General features: G+C 40.7%; 1 protein-coding gene across 4 annotated transcripts in view; it reads left to right on the top strand.

The window, feature by feature from the left end:
- The window catches only part of Klf12 (Kruppel like factor 12), a 518406-nt gene that overhangs the window by 472666 nt on the left and 28994 nt on the right, over positions 1 to 16746 (top strand). For all 4 annotated transcript variants that reach the window (XM_008854538.2, XM_029556890.1, XM_008854539.1 and 1 more), the window contains one exon: positions 10888 to 11045. In XM_008854538.2, coding sequence (XP_008852760.1) covers positions 10888 to 11045 — 158 coding nt within the window. The remainder of the gene's footprint in view (positions 1 to 10887; positions 11046 to 16746) is intronic.

Consider the following 16746-nt stretch of genomic DNA (forward strand, 5'->3'; position numbering starts at 1 on the left):
CTACTCTTGATTGGTCGCAAACTCATCAGCCCATATCACGCCACGAGGTAGGCAGAGACTAGAAGGTGGAAAATTACTTCGGGCATGCGTACTGACTTATTTACTGCTCAGCATGAACCAGATGTGAGCGCCATCTTGTAATGGCGTCTGCAGGGACGGCAGGCGGCTCCCCACAAGACCCCAATCTTATCTAATGGAATATTGACAACTGATTGCTGCTAGATGAGGAACAGCTGACCTTCCTAAAACAAAGACCTCTAGATAGGCTGACTAGATTCACCTGATGGACAAGTATAGTGGGGAACAGCTGGGGGTGCGGACTACACAGCAGACAGTAGCAGGGATATCAGAGTATAAGGACTCTAGTTGGGGGAGGGAGGCTATTGGAGGGTGCCATCTGGGTAGTGGGTGTATAGTTGAATAAGATGGTTTGGGATGTTCTGTGTTATACACACACACACACACACACACAAATCAAAAGATTAAAGGGATCAACATAATTCTTTAAGAGTCCATGTGTATAGCTAAAGGCTACATAACAAGAAATAATGCCAGACAGGAGATACCTTCCTTTTAATTGTTGGCCAGGGTGGCCCAAAAGAATCCCAGACAGTAATCTAACATAGAACTGGGAAAATGAACAGCAGACCCCAATCTTATCTAAAGGAATATTGACAACTGATTGTCGCTAGATGAGGAACAGCTGATGTTCCTAAAACATGGCTCTCTAGACAGGCTGACTAGATTCAGCAGGCAGACAAGTACTGGGGAATGGCTGGGGTGCCGACAACACAGTGGACAGTAACAGGGACGACAGAGTGTATGGGCTCCAGTGGGGGGTGGGGACTATGGTATGGGAGGGTGCCATTTGGGAAATGGGTATATAGATGAATAAGATTGTTTGGGACGTTCTGTATGATATACACAAAAAAATCAACAAATTTTAAAAAAATGACATAGTTGAGGAAGAAATAAAATAACTTACTTCATGTCAAATAGTAGAGGTGATAAGCATTACCAGTGAAATCTACCTGATGACTTTATATCCATACTCAGGTACTAAAGAGCCAAGTGTAACCGACTGTGACTAGGAATCATCAGATACATAGAGATTAAAGACATGTGCAAACATCTAAGTGTCAGTAGCATTAAAAATGTAGGAAACAGCATATTTTAAAATGAAATGGAGATCTTCTTTAAAGGTTAAAAATTATATCTTACAGGGTTTATACTGAGTTCAATATTGTATAACTGTATTAATTCAATTGTGAACCTAAATATTTACAGCCACCTTTGAAAAAGTTGTATCCTTGCTCTGGAATGTGTTACTGAATATGTTAAAGCTGTATGTGATTCCATTTAGATTATATTCTAGGAAAAAAACTGGTTTACTCTGGGGGTTAGAGCAGGGAGGGGAGGGGTCACAAGGGAACCTTCTGGGGTGATACAGATTTTGGTGACATAGGCACAAAGGAAACAAATACTGAAGAACTGTGTGTTGGGATTGGAGAGATGGTTCAGCAGTTAACAGTACTGTCTGCTCTTGCAGAGGACCTGGGTTCAGTTCCTAGCACCCACATGACAGCTAACAACTGTTTGTAACTCCAGTTCCAGGGCATCTGATGCCCTCTTCTGACCTCAGTGGGCACTGTACAACATGAGTGCAAACACTCATACACGTAAAATTAAAACAAAACCAAAAACAGAGTAGGGCTTGGTAAGGCCTAGGCCACAGTGCATAGGGTAGGGCTGCCTTAGAAACATTCAGATTATAATAACTAATCCTGTTCTGACCTAGAAATGTTTTATTTCTGTTCTTATTTTTTAAAGGTTCTTATGATACACCAAGCTACAACTCCATGCATAAAACCCAATTTAAACCCCAATTTTTTTCTGAAGAATTTCTGGAGAAATGTTCTAAGTATTTAAGCAGGTTATATGTCTTCCTCGCTGTGGATGTGTCCAGTATACTTCAGAAATTTCTACTTGCTTCAGAGCTCTTGGTTCACACTACATTATGAATTGATTCAGGGAAGAGGAAGTCTTTACAATGTATAAAGTGTTTCTACAAAAGTTATTTGAACAGATGCTATATATCAGAAAGATCTCTTGTTTCTCAGAAACAACCCTTTTCAACTGCTAGTCTAATTTCACCATATTTGATAATAAATCCAGAAATATAAAAAATCGTATCTTGTACCATTGACTCAGCTTTCAAATATTTTTATTATCTTTAAATTTTTTCTTAATACAACTTTTGATTTTACTTGCTAAAATGTGATGTCTAAAACAGACAGAAAGACCAGTCTATAGTAGCTTTTATCATTTTAATGATCTAGAACAATGTAGAAAATTATTTCCTTCATGGCAGTTACTATAGTGAAGTAAATCATGTAAGAAAATTTGTCCCCAGTCCCTCAGCCCCACAAAAGTCTTCAATTCTAGAGCCATTTACTTCTTGTCAACTTAATAAGAAATTTTGTTTATTAAAATAAAGCAATAATTATAAATATATTTAGAGAATATTGTTCATTGTTCCTGTGAGAAAAGTCTCAAAGCTAGTTTACATTCTGAGACTAAGCATTTGATGTTTTAGTAATGCACTATTCTCAGTTTATACATTTTGAGAGAATATTGAATCTAGATTGTAATATGAAGTGGGAAAATGTCTGAGTCACAGCTTCTAGAAACAGTGGCAGCTACTGGTCTTAGAATTTCAATCTGGTAGGAAAATATAGATGGGGCATGAAGGGACTTGGTGCTGATGAATGCAGCTGCTGGGGCTTGGCAGGGACTGGATGTAAATCGCACTTTCCCCCAGTTAATATCACAAGAACAACACAGACAAGAACAACGCAGACACAGTTTGATGGGAGCAGAGTCCCTGCATTGTGGAAGAAACTTGAAGCTCCTCCTTCTGTGAGCCACCTGCTGACGAAGAGACAGCCCACCACCAAACACCAATGCCTACCTAGCGTGTGTGTGTGTGTGTGTGTGTGTGTGTGTGTGTGGTGTGTAAATGTGGGTGTTGGTGTGTGGATGTGGGTGGGTCTGGATGTGGGTATGGGTGAGCGTGGATGAGTGTGACTGTGAGGGTGGGTTCTTGGGTGGGTGTGTGGGGATGTGATCTCTCTTCCTGAGACTTATGTAAATCCTAACTGAAAGCCTCATCCACTCTGCTTGTCTGTGAGCTTGATCATCCATTCCCAAGGTGGTTTTCTGATTTACTCAGAAGGTAATTCTAACTTTCTCTGATATTCAGCATCTTACTCAAAACAGTCATGAAGTAAACTTTGAAAACAGTAGAAAGAATGATTTTTAAAACACATTTGCACTTTCTTTAAGTTAACTTTATTGTATGGCCAACTCCAACTCAGAATTCATCTTGACAACATTGTAAAGGACTTGCGGTGACAGGAGGAACTCATTCTGAGGCAGAGGCACGCTTTGACCACTACTAACCTCCAACTTTAAAAAACATTTCCCTTGGAATAAATGTATACTTCACAGCAACTTTAAGAAAGTGTTTCTTGATTATCTTTCTCTGCCAATTACATGCATAGCACCTTCTAGTACTGTGAAAGCTACCAGTAGAGATGAAGTTTCGAGGCCAGTCCTTACCCAGATGTGAACCCTGAGAACTACAATTGCAACTGACTTGACAAAACATGCCCACTGGTGCAATAGTGGCACAAATGTTGCCGTTTGTAACCAGCCACCTTCTAATTGGATTTAAGGCCTGCTTCACAACCTAGAATCCATACCGGATACTGTTAGCAGGGACTTGTGGACAGACAGGTCATAGCCCATTTGAGAGAACCTACTACTATCTGCTAAAGTGGGAAAAGTGGGAAAGTGCTAAAGTTTAATACACAGTATTAGACTGATTCATAATTACTTATTGTTATATGCATAGATTAGTACGTCTCTCAGTTCTCACCATAAAAGGTTCTTGCAGCAGATGGTGATTAACACAGAGACCCACAACTGATTAAAGTACAGAGAATAAGAGACTGTTGAGTACTCAATCATAAATGGGACATGGGACACCTGTATCACACTCTCTCCTCCCAAGGCTCAGGGATCATTCTGGAAGAGGGAGCAAAAGATTTTTAGATCCAGAGGTGGTTGATAACTACAAGGACTTTTTGTTGTCTGGACACCATAAGATAGTTTTACATATGAACCCATAGCAATTATGAAAGTATTCATGAGATCTGTGCAAACCCAAGACAGATAGAAGCCCAGCAAGGGTGGGGGAGGTAGACAGAAGGCCCCAGCCCTAGCTGTGGCTATATTGGCAGTTGACAGATACTGGGAGAGGGAGACTTAGTTTTCCTTACTGGTGTAACACCTGGTTGACTGATCAAACTGCAAGAGATAGGCCTACACCCAAGACCATTAAAAAACATAAATTTGACTCAACAGGCCTAAAAAGAAGACAAATCATAATAGAGGACATGAAGTCAGGGGGTGGTAAAGTGTGAGAGAGGAGGTGCGAATGACCAAAATACATTATATAAAATTCTTGAATCAATTGAAAAAAATTATCTGAGGCTGACACAATGACTCAACAGGTAGGTAAAGGCTCTTGCTGACAAGAGCCTGAAGACCTGAGTTCAGTCCCTGGAACCCATATAGTAGAAGAGCCAATTCCTTCCTGCATGTTGTCTGACATCTACACCAGCATCATAGGATGCACGTACCCACCTTCATACACACGTGCACCTGTACACAAACACACAAACACACACACACACACACACAATCAATGTAAAAATCTGATTAAAACTATTTTCTTAGATTAAGTAATAATAGCTACACCCTGCACTTCTCCAATACTGTTTAGAGAATGCTTCATATTTACCTTTCTGGAGCTGACTATATTCAGTTAAGTGATACAAATTATTTCCTCATTCTTTTAGAGTTTCTCGTGTGCTATTTTGTAATGCTTACTACTTCTTCCCTTGAATAGGTGTAAAGCAACAGTCAACATTGGCCTCCAGGGTTAGCCTCTTGTGTTCACATCCTGACATAGTCACCAATTTTATTTTGGCTTTGGTCCTCACTTCCGGTTGCCTCAGCTTCTTCTCCTGTAAGGCCCCCCCAGGGTCTCTCATGGTGTCAACCTCAGGGTGGGTTTGAATCTCACAGCACACAGATCAGAGCATGCTGCATGCTAAAAGTCCAGTAAATGGCCACCATCATCACTGTCCTCTGTTGTGCTGTTTGAAGTTCCGGTGAGGGTGTGTGTGCATGAATTTGATGAAATGCTGTCAATTCCTGTGTTTCCTACTCCTATATTTTTACATTTTGGTGTTGTATCCTCTTCCTAGGCTTGAAAGAATGTCCTGGACTTCTATTCCTTTCCTTTTCCTTTTCTTTCTTTAAACTCCTTTAGGAATTCCAATTTCGGTGGAGGGCATCTCACTTGCACTGAGGTCACCCATGATAAATGGTCTTTTATTACCTGCTGATTACAGTTAACCCTAATTTCTTTGATGGCAGCCATGCGGTACCATCTATTTAAGTGGAGCTGTTTCTGGATGTGACTTTCCAAGCCTCTCTGGGTTTAATTCTAATTTAACTTGCCATTCCAAGCGGGACTGTGCTTCAGCTGAAGTCATGATTTGCTCATTTGTTCTCTCAGGATCTAATTATTACCACGTGGGCCTCCAAAGCCCCCTCAGGCGTGCATTCACAGCTCTAACTGCGCTGATCTCCTGGGGACAGGAGTGGGCCTGTCGTTACTTTTCACCAAATTTTTTATTTATTATTGATGTGTGTGTGATGTGGGGGCGAGCGCACATGTTATGACTCAGATGTGGAGGCCAGAAGACAACTTTGTGGAGTTTCTCTCTCCTTTCACCTTTACATGCATCTCAGGGATCAAACTCACATCACCAGGCTTGCACAGCAAAGGCCTTTACACACACACATACACACATACACACACACACACACACACACACACACACACACACACACACCTCCAGCCATCTTGCTGGCCCCAGGTACTGCTCTTTACACCTGTATAGATGTATTCAATATGGAATTTGGGACCGCAGTAACTACAAACTTACCTCAGCCATTTTGAACATAACAAGATAATTGCTAAAGATCATTGGAAGAATCCTACACCACCAGCACAGTCATCATTTGCATATTTGCATTCTAAAAAGCAAGTCCAACTTGTGAGGCACAAAAGTCAGCTTGTATCTTCAATGCCTTGTAACCAGAGGGCACATAGCCCTGAAAGCCCAGGATGTGAAGAGTAGACACACCGGCAGCTAGTTTGCTACCATACATTCATGCTTGTGGGTTGCCCCAGAGTGAGATCAAGAGGGGCGGTGTCACTGGGATGTCACACACAGTCTTTCTTGTTCACAGGAACCACACTTAGTGACAGAACCAACAGCTGTTCTTTCATGGAGCAGTCTGGTCACATTGCTTTGACTCTTTGCACAGTACACTCCAGTCCTTACAACTGAATCAACTGTGTGGAAAACCACAAATCCACATTGATTGATAATGAGGGTTTTCAAAAGTGGCTTAGCCATGCGTAGCGGATGTTCTTTTGCTCTAATGGTAGATCTTACATTAAACTGTTTGAGGCTCAGGTAGATAAACAGCATTTATATTTGATCTCACCTAGTATAAAGCTTCAGCTGCCTAGTCTGTTATTTGTAGAAGGGAAAGAATACCTTTTGAAAACCTAAAAAGGAGCATGTATCAAACATGATATTCAAAAACATACTAGAGTGATATAATCGTGTAATATCAAAAACAGTCTATGTCTACCACTTAAGTGATGGATTTAAAATTTTTCATTGAATTTCTATCCATTTCATGCAATACATATTGATCATATTTAGACCCCCTCCTCTATCTACAACCCCATAGCCTCTACCCCCACTGGATATCACACATTCTGTCATGTATATGAAGGCCTATAGACTCAAGTTTGTATCCCCAAATATCCCTCGGTGTGAGTCCAAAAGTGATGGATTTTTAAAACTCTGGTATGAGTATTTATGGAACTACCACCATAGTCTATGATTTAGGAATCAGCAGACTATGGTTCATGGATAATACCACCCATCATTTTTGTAAATACAGTTTTATAGAGACTATGTTCCTTTTTACTATATAGTCTATAGTTGCTTTCATGATAGGATTTTAGAGGTGATTATTTATAAAATAAGACTTATTTCATGGTCCTTAATTTTGAAATAACACAGTTACTATCTTGTCTTTTGCAGAAAAAGTTGACCAGTCCTTAATCTAAGTTGAAATATCCATTGTTAAAAACTTCAGTTACTTTATGCACCACTCATAAAGAAAACAATGCTAGCTAACCTATAACAGGCCATCAGTAGCAAGAAGCATCATCACTTTAAAAGTTTAGAATGTCAGGGCTGGAGAGATGGCTCAGTGGTTAAGAACACTGGTTGTTCTTGCAGAAGACCCAGGTTCTAATCCCATCACCCACATAGCAGCTAACAACTGTCTGTAACTCCAGTCCCAGGGGATCCAACAGCCTCTTCTGACCTCTGAGGGCATTGCACGACACGGGTGCACTTACCTACATGCAGGAAATACATGCATTACACATAAAATAAAAAATAAAATAAAATATTTTTAAAAAAGTTTAGAATGTGAAGAAATGGATATGAGAATTGATAAGTTGTAGATAGCATCTCCCACTTGAATGAACTACAACATCGTATCCATGTGATTAGACTGAGATTCTTAATGTTAAGAAAAAAGTGGTGTGAAAAGAAGAGTTTGCAGTGACAGCAGTGACAGGCATTATTCACACACTCACAAAAAATCCCACAGTTACATCATAAGTTTCTCTGACTGTGGGTATGAATAGCAAGCCAATTAAGCGTATATGTCATGAGAGTAGAAGAGAAGCTGCCTAGGGGGACAAGGGGAGCTAATAGGAGGAGGAGACAAAAGAGAGACCATGGGGGTGCAGAAATGTGCTTGATATACAGTGCATACCTATGTGAAAGTGTCCTTTTTAATTCAGAACCATTTTTACAATGAATTTATACAATGAAAAAACTTTTAATCAGAAAGCTCTGAAGAAAAGTGATACTAGAGCCTTTCCCTGGGAAGAGGAGACAAGATCAAGGAGAAAATTATCTTTATCTGTAATGTTCAAGCTTCTTAAAATAAATTCTTTAAATGAATGTTTATATTGTTAAAAATAATATTTTTGTTTTCTTGGATAATTTCATACAAAGCATTTTGATTATGTTCACCTTCTCTCTCCCATCACCTACCAGACTTTGCCCCACTTCCCTCCCTGCCCAAGTTCATGTCATCTCTATTTTTTTTTTTAACCCATCAAGTCCAATTTGTGCTACTCAAATACTCAGGTGTGGGATCATATCCTGGAGTGTGATCAACCTACCAGGGACCACACCCTTAAAGAAAACCTACTCTCTGTCTCCCAGAAGGTATTAATTACTGATAGCTCCCCCAGATAGAGGTGGGACTCCTTTCCTACCTTCCCACACCCCATGCTGGAGTTCTGTCTGGCTTGAGTTTGAGCAGATCTTGTGTGTGCTGGGACAACTGCTGTGAGTTCGTATGTGCAACTGCCTTGACAATATTGAGATAACACTGTTTCACTGTAGTCATCCACCACCTCTGGCTCTTGTAATCTTTCTACCCCCTCTTCAGGGAGGAGGGGGATGACACAGAAGACCCATTTAAGGCTAACCCCTCCACACAGTTTCGTATTTTCTGCACCTGAACTGGTTGTGGGTCTCTCTGTTAATCACCAACTACTGCAAAATAAAGCTTCTCTGAGACGGGCTGAAAGGTGTATTAATCTCTGGGTATAGCAGTAGGTCATTAAAAGTTGGCTTAATACAATGTCCCTTTACCAGAATAATAGTAGTAAGTTCTCCCCTAGGACCTATAACCTGTTTAGCCATGGGCCCTTGGCTCCAGTAACAGTGTCAAGTGTGCAGTCCAGCTTGTGGAACAGACCTTAAATCCACTGAGAGAGTGGTTGATTATTCCCATAGTATTTGTGCCACTATTACACCAGTGGGCATGTCTCACCAGGTCAGGCATAATTGTAGCTTGCAGGGTTCATATCTGGGTAAGACTGATGATTATCTTTCTCCCCTGGTAGCATGCATAGGACCTTCTATCATTTCAATAACTAGCTAGTAGGGATGAAGCTTCCAGATCAGTACCGGTTTGATTTTTTTTATGTTCTATGACTCAAGTGTATTGTGTTTTAGCAATAAGGTCTTACTCTTAAGTTCTGGAGGGTAACTAAGGGCAAAGGCAGTAATCAAGGACCTGGATGTAAGATCTGACACCCTTTTCTTTTTTCTTTCTTTTTTTTTTTTTTTTTTTTTGAGACTTGGTCTTACTATGTAATCTGGGCTAGCCTGGAACAAACTATATAGACCAGGCTGACCTCACAGAGATCCTCCTGCCTCTACCTCCTGGAATTAAAGCTGTACACCACCATGTCCAATGCCCAGCTTTTTAAAGTGCTGATTTGTTCTTTAAAAACATCATTTATTTATTGTGTGTGTGTGTGTGTGCGTGTGCGTGCGTGTGTGCATATAGGTGTGTGTACTCCTGTGCTGTGGCACAATGATGGAAGTCAAAGGACAATTTACAAGAGTAGGTACTCTCTATTCAAGGATTCCAAGGATTTAACTCAGGTCATCAGACTCAGCGCCTTTATTCTTGAAGCTATCTCGCTGTCCCCCCCCCAAAAAAATCCCAATTTTAATTTATAAGTATAAATCTACGTAGACTAACCATCAATAAACATGTAAAGACATTTCTGAACAAAAGCCTCAAAACAAGGAAAAACTGAAATAAAATATGTCAAAATGTTAGTAATGGTGAATTTGTATTGTAGAATGAGTGGTTGTTTTTTTTATCATATTTCACTGTAATTTTAAAGAACTTTATGGGTAACTTAAGATGAGTCATATTCTTTCTGTCTCAATCAAAAGAGATTAAGGTTTGAAAAAGGTACATGTAAATGAATTACCTGACATTACAAACTAATCCTGTTTTTCGACTGGGGCATTAAAATGAAACAACACGCAAGTCAGGGCCAAGCTTCATAGTTAAAGTCTTTTTTCCCATAATAGTAGTACAGCTAATCTTTAAAGACAATGTACTCTATCCATTACCATGAAAAACCACCAAGTAGGAAAGTTAAATGTCAGGTTTGTTTCTCTGCACAGAAATAGCTTGTCGTGAGTCACCTTGTTGATGTACTGATGTCGTTCCCTTCACTCTGACTTCACTTGTTTTGAAGCATGCATCGTGATTTCACACAATTTTGTATGTTGCCACATGCAACCTAGACCTCCCCTCTTACTTAAGAAATGTGTTTGTTTTGTTGTTATCTAAATCAGAGCTTCCTAAACAATCTAGAAGGACTATTTAGACATTCAAAACAGTGAGGCATTAATTTACCAGTAATAAGAGGGATTTGCTTACTTACCACTGCTTTCCCTTGGTTTTAGTTTTGGTTTGTTGCTAAATTTTTTTGGACTGGCTTGGCTTGGGGTTTTCTGAAGCAGGGGTCTCACTGTGTAGTCCAGGCTATCCTCCAGCTCTCTTTCCTCTTGCCACAACCTCCAACATGCTGAATCTACATGTGTGTACCACTATGCCTGCCTAGCTCATTGTTTAAGTGTGTCTTCCTCTTCATGAGACTTTAAAACCAAGAAGTCTTTGAAATTGAGAAACATTCAGGAGATGGGGCAGAGTGTTACCTGATGACCCTGAGGCTATGAGACTATGTGGACCCTGTTCCCAGCCTGCTAAGACCCAAAAGGAGGGGCTGTGCTTCTCCCCATGTAATACCACTCTTTCTTTTTCCAGTTCAATCTCACCATTTAGTATTGAGAGCACAAGACGCCAGAGACGATCAGAATCCCCAGACTCCAGGAAACGGCGGATCCACAGATGTGATTTTGAAGGCTGCAACAAAGTATACACAAAAAGTTCTCACCTGAAGGCACACCGGAGGACACACACAGGTAAGCTCCTCAGGGCTTCTCACTGTGGTCAGGGGAGGTGGAAAGGAGCACAACTCCATCCTGGATTCATTAGTTACTACTGTGAGTCATCAAACATGTTTTAAACTTAGCTCCTATCTTATGTACAGAATGCATTGTTTCTTGGTTGGGGAGGGGGACCTTTATTCATGTACTTCAGTAACCGGTAAAATATTTCTTCTACTTTGTAAGTGATTTTAAATACTATGAACAGAATGATCTAGTCGTCTTTCTGGTAATCAACTTAGCCACTTGATAATTATGTAATTTATTGGGTTTAAAAATGTCTACATGGCACCTCAAACAACAAGCTGAACAAAATGATTTTCTTCTCTCTTACAGCTAGAATGTAACTCAGAGCTGCCCTTAGATCATGGATCTTTTCTTTCCAATCCTCTTCCTCTAAGTAGTAGAGAAACAAACTAAAGATTCAAAATTCATATATAGACAGAGTACTGTGGGTACTTTTAAAAAACATTTCCATACAATTTCTATTTGATTCTCACTAGTATTTTTGTCTTTTCATAGAGGATTTTTAGTGTTTACAGAGAAAAGAATTAAGACCACAAGTAATGCACAGACTTTGCCACAACTGAACCGTCCATGTTTCTATCCACATAGCCAGAAAGCAAGCACATAATCATCACTTAGCCACTGCCCACCCATCTTCTTTTGTGTCGGAGAGTCTAGCAAGAAACAGAAGATGCATGTGAAAAGGACCCACCAATCACACTGCCTTTTCTAGGAAAAGTGACTAGTGCCTGGAGCCAGTGACACTCAAAGAAGCAGATAAAACAGGTTGGGAAACAGTCACATACTTCCTTGTTCAAACATGCCAGAGAACAAGTAAGCCTAGTTCAGTGCCTGTCCTTGACACAGTCCAGACTTCAGCCTGTTTCTCTAAGGGGAAATTTCAAGTATAATAGATTCCTGTGGCTGGGCATGGTGGCACATAGCTTTAGTCCCAGCACTTGGGAGGCAGAAGCACACAGACCTCTGTGAGTTCAAGGACAGCCTGGTCTACATAGCAAGTTGCAGGCCATCTGCCAATTGTAGCCACTGCGAGACCCTGTCTCAAAAAGAAAAGCAAAAGAAGATTCCTATGTGGCTGTGTGAAATATTCCCCATGTCAACCAAGTTGTTGCTGACCTGGGACCTTCCTCCCTGCTGGCTAGCTCTCACAGTACCAGAAGGGGCTGTGCAGTGTGCTGGGCAAGTGTGAACAAGTAATCAACTGTCGTACCCAGTTGTGAACCCTGTGAACTACAGTAATGACCAGTGTGGAAGATATGCCCACGAGTGCAATAGTGCCATGAATGTTTTGGGCCAGCTACTTTCTGGTTGAATTTAAGGCCCACTCCACAGGAGGAAACACAAGCCCCATACTGTAGATATGGCCAACAACCCGTGTTTTAGGAGCTCACAGGCCCAAGAAGTGAACCTACTAGTATTATTTTGCTAAATGAACATAGTATCAAACTGCCTTATAGATTCATATCTCTGTGCTCATAGATTAGCAGCTCTGAAGCTCTCAGACCTCGTCAGAGAAATTCATTTGTGCAGTGAACAACAGTTCATACAGAACTCAGAACTCGTCAAAGTAAAGAGAATAGATGTCTGTGGAGCTCTCAACCATACATGAGATGAGATGTCTATATCAGACCCTTCTCCATAGCTCAGGGATTTTTTAAGGTATTTACAATGCTTAATTCTACACATTTTTAAATTTAATTTTTTTTTTTTAGAATTTCCTATGTGAGTACACTATATTTACATCATTTCCATCCCTCTTTCTCCCTGTCCAACTCTTCCTGTGTCCCTCCTCCATTCCCTCCTGAATTCATGACCTCTTCCTCCATAATTAATGTACACACACACACACACACACACACACACACACACACACACACACCTACTGAGTCCAGTTAGTGTTGCCTGTATATACACGTGTTTAGAACTGACTGGTTAAGGTTCGGACACTTGTCAGGGGCCTAGTCCCTGGAGAAAATTGATTCTCCCTCCCTCAGCATATATTGATTGCCTGTAGCTCTCCATCTAAAGATGGGATGTTGTGAAATCTATCCCTATTCACAGTGCATATGCACTGGTGTGGGCTCGTGTGTTGACAGGTCATGGGCTCGGCATCCCCGGCATGTTTACAAGACACTATCTTGCAGCAACCATCCAGGTCCTCTGGATCTTTCAGCCAGCCTTTTCACCCCTCTTCAATACTGTTATACTATAGCTGTCCCAACTAGAGCTGGGCACCCCATTGTCACATATTATCTGCTTTTCAGTGAGTTGTGAACGTCTATAGTAGCCTCCATATCTGCTACCAAAAGAAGCTTTTTCATGAAGGATGTTAGCTGTACCAATCTATGACTGTAAGTATTTAGAATACAGTTGGAGGCTGTATTAATTAAGGAAAATGGCAATAACAGATTCTCTTCTAGGTGTATGATGTCTCCAGCCATAGGTTCTTGACTAGGCTTACAGTACCAGGCATGAGTTACTTTCTATTGTACAGGCCTTAAGTCCAATTAAATAGCTGTTGGTTTCGCCAAAGATATAAATGCCAGTATTGCACCACTGGGGATATCTTGCCGGTCAGTCGCTGTGGTTCACAGGCTTTACATCTCGGTAGGACTGTTGATAACTTCCCTGGGCAGCTTGTATAGCACCTTCTCATATGATGAGAGCTGGTCCTCAGGAAGGAGACTTCCAAGTCAGTAACAGCATGCTACCTCCAAGTCTGTGACAGAAGTATATGGTGTCTTCAGCCGTAGGGTTTTGCCTTCAAGTTCTGAGAGGCAGCCAAGGGGAATAACAATAGCCTAAACAGTCTTAGGGTTCTCTTGGGCCCCCCTTACCAACAATTCCTAAGGGGTCCTCCTTGCCTGGCCCTGGGGTTTTTGCTAGTTGGTGGCTCCTGATTGCCTTATCCATATTTCTTTTCCACTCTCAGTTCTTCTCCCTTTCTATTTGATTCTACATTCTTCCATTTTTGATTCTGAACTTACTCATGAGAATTTCCTGTTTCTTAGGCACTATATTTAACATTATGATTACTTTATATATTTAGTTATTGCACTGCTGGGGATTGAACCCAGGACTTTGCACATGCTAGTAAGTATTGGACACTGAGCTCCATCCTCAGTCCATAGGGACTGTTTTTAAAACATATTCTTTATAATTATGGCAAAGAATGAGTGTAAAGACATGGACGTCACGTAAGCATCTTACATTAGCAGATAATGAACAAAAAACATAACAGGAAGTGTGATTGGGCCATGTCACTGACTCATTTTGGGATCATTTCTGTTTAAAGAAAAGATCTGTCTTCAGTGATTCATCGGATATGTTGAGCTGTTTCTCTCCTCCTTGAGCTTTCTGGAATACATATTAGTGCCATTTCAGGCAGACACCTCTATTCTACTTACCCAAGTGATACATGGTAACAGAAAGGAAGATTCTTTTTAATCAGGTACGATTAAAAGACTTAAGTACCCAGTATTATAGGATTGCATCTTTCAGGTTTTAACATATACTAAGTAGGAGTCATCATTTACATACCATAATTCAAAACAATGTAAACCTTGAATGCTGAAGCTGAATTAACTTGACTTATTAGTAAGATGACCTCATTGACTTTGAGGTTCACAGTGGACATTATATGTCACAGAAGAATCCCTTACCTGTTAATTCTCACAGGAGCAAGTCACTGCCATGCTTTTTTCTACACATTTGCACATAATTTGTCTTGTTCAGTCTTCATGGCAACTAGGTGGCTGCAGCTGTTTGAATCTTTAAACAATTTTTATTAATTCTTTGAGAATTTCATACAATATATTTTGATTATATCCACTTCCATAATTCCTCCCAGATCCACCCCCACCTCACTACTCACCCAACATTGTGTCCTTATTTTTTTTTATACCTTTCAAGTCCAATTTGTGCTATCCATATACTCTTAGGTATGTGGCCATTCACTGGAGCTTGGTCAACCTGCCAGGGGCCATACCCCTAAAGCGCTCTCTCTCTCTCTCTCTCTCTCTCTCTCTCTCTCTCTCTCTCCCTCTCTACCTCTCTCCCTCTCCCCCCTCTCCCTCTCCCCCCAACCCCCCGTTATCAGTTGCCAATTCCTCCTCAGCTACTCGTGAATTCTTGCTCACCTTCCCCCTCCTTATTTGGATTTTGTCTGGTTTGAGCTTGAGCAGGTCTTATGTATGCTGTCACCACCACTGTGAGTTCATATGTGCAACTGCTGTGTTGTGTCTGAAAGACACACTATATTCATTATATTCATCTGCCACCCCCTGGCTTTTACAATATTTGTTCCCTCTTTTGCATCAGTTCCTGAGCCAGAAGAAGGGTGTGGTTTAGATATCCCGTTTAGGACTGCCTTTCATAGAGCTATACACACTACCAAAAGAGAAAAGTGATCCTCAGTCTTACCTATCAGTGAGCCCTACCAGCTATAATAATGACTGGACTGGCAAGATAAGCTCACTGGTCCCATAGTGGCTGGGATGTCATGGGAGTATCCAACAACTTTATGATTGGCTTTAAGGCCCAGTCAACAAGATGGAACCCATACCTGGACCTGTTATTTGGGCCAAGGACCTGTAGCTAGACAGGTCATAGACCCTAGAAGAGACCTTACTACTATTATTCTGCTAAAGGGACAGAGTATTACAGTGATTCCAGATGACTTATTGTTATACTCATAGATCAGTGCATCTTTCATCTCTCATCAGAGAAACTTCTTTTTTCCAGTAGATGGTGATTAACACAGGGACCAACAACTGGTCAGCACATGGGGAATAAAAGACTGGATTGCTCCATTCTAAATATTTCTATCTTCTTTGCACATGCATGACTCCTGGTTGAGCACTGTTTCTCCAACACTACATTTTCTACTGCTCATTCTAAACTTCCAGTGATAGCATATTTGTCAGCAAGACATTGAGTAAGCAGAGTCTTGTTCTCTTACACCATGGATTTGTCTCTTATGGTCCTATTTGAGCCTTCCAGATGGATGAGAATACCTGTAATGATTTCACTAGAATTGTCACTTCCTAGCCCCAATGGTCCTCTCAACGCTATCATGAACCATAAGTATCTACAGATCTAAGTTAGACACCCCTAATTTTCTCTGCCATCCCTTTCTAGATATGCTTTAGCTTGTCACTGTGTCTTTTGAAGTTTTCGTGGCTTCTATGTTGAAAAAAGAGATCCTGTTTATGGACTTCTCTTTATGTGTACAGAAATAAGATTCAGTCTACTGGCAGTTTAACTGTATAAAGTCAACTAAATTAAGGATCTGGTTTACCTATTGTACTATTAACAGATCTCTTTCAGACCTAGACAGGCAATGCTGGAACTTTCCTTGAAATAACAGCTTCCCTTAGGAGCAGTGTTCTGGCAACATCTAGAGATAAAGGACAAACTCATTGTGATTTTGCCATTCTGAGGGTTTTTATGTACTTTTTCCAATCTGGAAAATAGGTATCCTATGCCCTTTGGATTGTATTTTGTTGAAATCAGTAAGTGAGATGATCTAAAATGTTCCCCTCAGCTTCTTACCAGTGAATTGATAGTTGGATTGAACATGCCAGGTATAAGAAAAATGCCCGGCGATGTAATCCTAGAGACCTCCAACTGGGTGGATCTTCATTCTTTT

The sequence above is a fragment of the Nannospalax galili genome, unplaced genomic scaffold (assembly GCF_000622305.1).
Source record: "Nannospalax galili isolate Female #2095 unplaced genomic scaffold, S.galili_v1.0 scaffold246, whole genome shotgun sequence".
Classification (NCBI taxonomy): domain Eukaryota; kingdom Metazoa; phylum Chordata; class Mammalia; order Rodentia; family Spalacidae; genus Nannospalax; species Nannospalax galili.